This window comes from Sphaeroforma arctica (genome assembly GCF_001186125.1).
Source record: "Sphaeroforma arctica JP610 unplaced genomic scaffold supercont1.975, whole genome shotgun sequence".
Taxonomy (NCBI): Eukaryota; class Ichthyosporea; order Ichthyophonida; genus Sphaeroforma; species Sphaeroforma arctica.
In genome coordinates, this window is record NW_014039583.1 from 12,740 (window position 1) to 14,780 (window position 2,041).

The 2,041-nt window shown below is 38.2% G+C and overlaps 1 protein-coding gene across 1 annotated transcript in view; it reads right to left on the reverse strand.

Annotated features, from left to right (window-relative positions):
• SARC_09511 (hypothetical protein) overlaps window positions 1–1,819 on the reverse strand; it is a 10,963-nt gene extending 9,144 nt beyond the window's left edge. Inside the window, exons 1-2 of the mRNA XM_014296469.1 lie at window positions 1,661–1,819; window positions 127–271 (exon numbers count right to left, since the gene is read on the reverse strand). Of these exons, the coding sequence (XP_014151944.1) occupies window positions 127–271; window positions 1,661–1,767 (252 nt within the window). The 5' untranslated portion in view covers window positions 1,768–1,819. The remainder of the gene's footprint in view (window positions 1–126; window positions 272–1,660) is intronic.
• Window positions 1,820–2,041: the final 222 nt, after the last annotated feature.

Consider the following 2,041-nt stretch of genomic DNA (forward strand, 5'->3'; position numbering starts at 1 on the left):
ATATATATATATATATATATATAATAATAATAATAATAATAATAATATATATAATATATATATATATATATATATATATATATATATATATATATATATATACATATAAACATACATATAAATTACCTGGATATCACTTCCAATGATGGCTAATTCTGTCATGATCCACAATGCATATCTAGGGACTCGTGGGTACTCTTCCCTGCACAATTGCGCCAGATGTTTGCCAGTGACCACGCCAGCTCTGGCGGCTAGGCATTGCATCATACCTCTATTAGTTCAACAAAAAAATGGTTTATTGCGTTAGACAAGTCACATTAGGTTTCCATTATGCCCCTTTTTATAAAAAATAATAATAGGAACACGGATGGAAAAGCGGCTTTTGATTTGATGAGAATGAGGACGAGAGTGACTACTCTAGCTGTGGCGGTTTATATTTGAAACAGGCCTGTGTTTGCACGATGATGTATATAGAGGCCTGTGTTTGCCCGATGATGTATATACAGGCCTGTGTTTACACGATGATGTATATATGGTGTATCTCGGATTGAAATGATTGCAGTAAATCTCGTTTTGCGCAATAGAAGAAGTCGGTATATCGATTGACAGATGTTGCAATATAATAAGCAGACGACAACCACTACTTCAGCTTTGGCAGCAAGGCACTACAAAAGGCATCAATTAGCAATGGGATCAAAGTTTGATGGGTTTAAAGCGTTTTTCATAACAAGACACAGAATTTGCATTGTTGTTGCCAAAACACTGTATCAGGACTCGGGGTTGTGTGCTGAAGATTGGGCATAAGAGATGCGAGATAATACCGGCACCATGGTTAATGGCACTGAAGTTGTATTCGGGGGTCTATTAGTGAGATGGAAAGTGTGATCCAATAGTTAGATAAAAGGTGTGATTCAATAGTTAGATGAAAGGTGTGATTCAATAGTTAGATGAGAGGTGTGATTCAATAGTTAGATGAAAGGTGTGATTCAATAGTTAGATGAAAGGTGTGATCCAATAGATAGATGAAAGGTGTGATCCAATAGTTAGATGAAAGGTGTGATTCAACAGTTAGATGAAATGTGTGATTCAATAGTTAGATGAAAGGTGTGATCCAATAGTTAGATGAAAGGTGTGATTCAATAGTTAGATGAAAGGTGTGATTCAATAGTTAGATAAACGGTGTGATTCAATAGTTAGATGAACTCGGATGATTAGAATCGACACCTTATATTGGAAGAATGTGGACTGAAATGGCAACTAAGACCTAGTTATGTCATAATGGGGAGCAGAAGAATGTGGACTGAAATGGTAACTAAGATCTAGTTATGTCATAATGGGCAGCAGAAACAGCACAGACCCGAACGTCGCCGTACAAGATTGAAGCTATGAATGGCAATTCGAGCTAACTTCATCAACGCTTTCTACTAGCTCTACACGATAGGAAAGAGAACACAATTGCAGTCCAGCATAGCCAGTTCAGTAGGTATGGCACACTTGTCAGCAGGAAAGTCACCGATTCAACTACCATAGGCCACCATCGGGGTCAAGATTGCTGTTTGAGTTCAGCATATATGAATCGGATCCTAGCCACAATACCACACACCCTACGACTGTAGAACAAATTAGGACCCAATGTATTCTTAGTCACAATACCACATACCCGACGATTGTAGACCAAAATAGGACCCAAAGTAATTGATAGCCGCCTTGTGCACCGGCCTGAAGATCCGATTCGATGTTACCTGGATCCACATATGCGATGCACATTAGGAAACCTGGTCCTGTGAATTGCCATAATTTATAAAAACTGAAACGTTCCTGCAGAGGTGCAGAACGTTGAATGGATGAGTGCTATGTATATGTATGAATGAGCTGCAGAGATCGATGGTTATTTATGCGAAAACACCGTTTTGGATCATGCAAACTGGCATCGATAAATTCTTAAGCTACGCATTTAGAATGGCTACGTTTGAAATAACCTCGTCGATGAGAAACAATGATCAAAGCATCTACAAATAAGGTATACATAAAAACATATCGA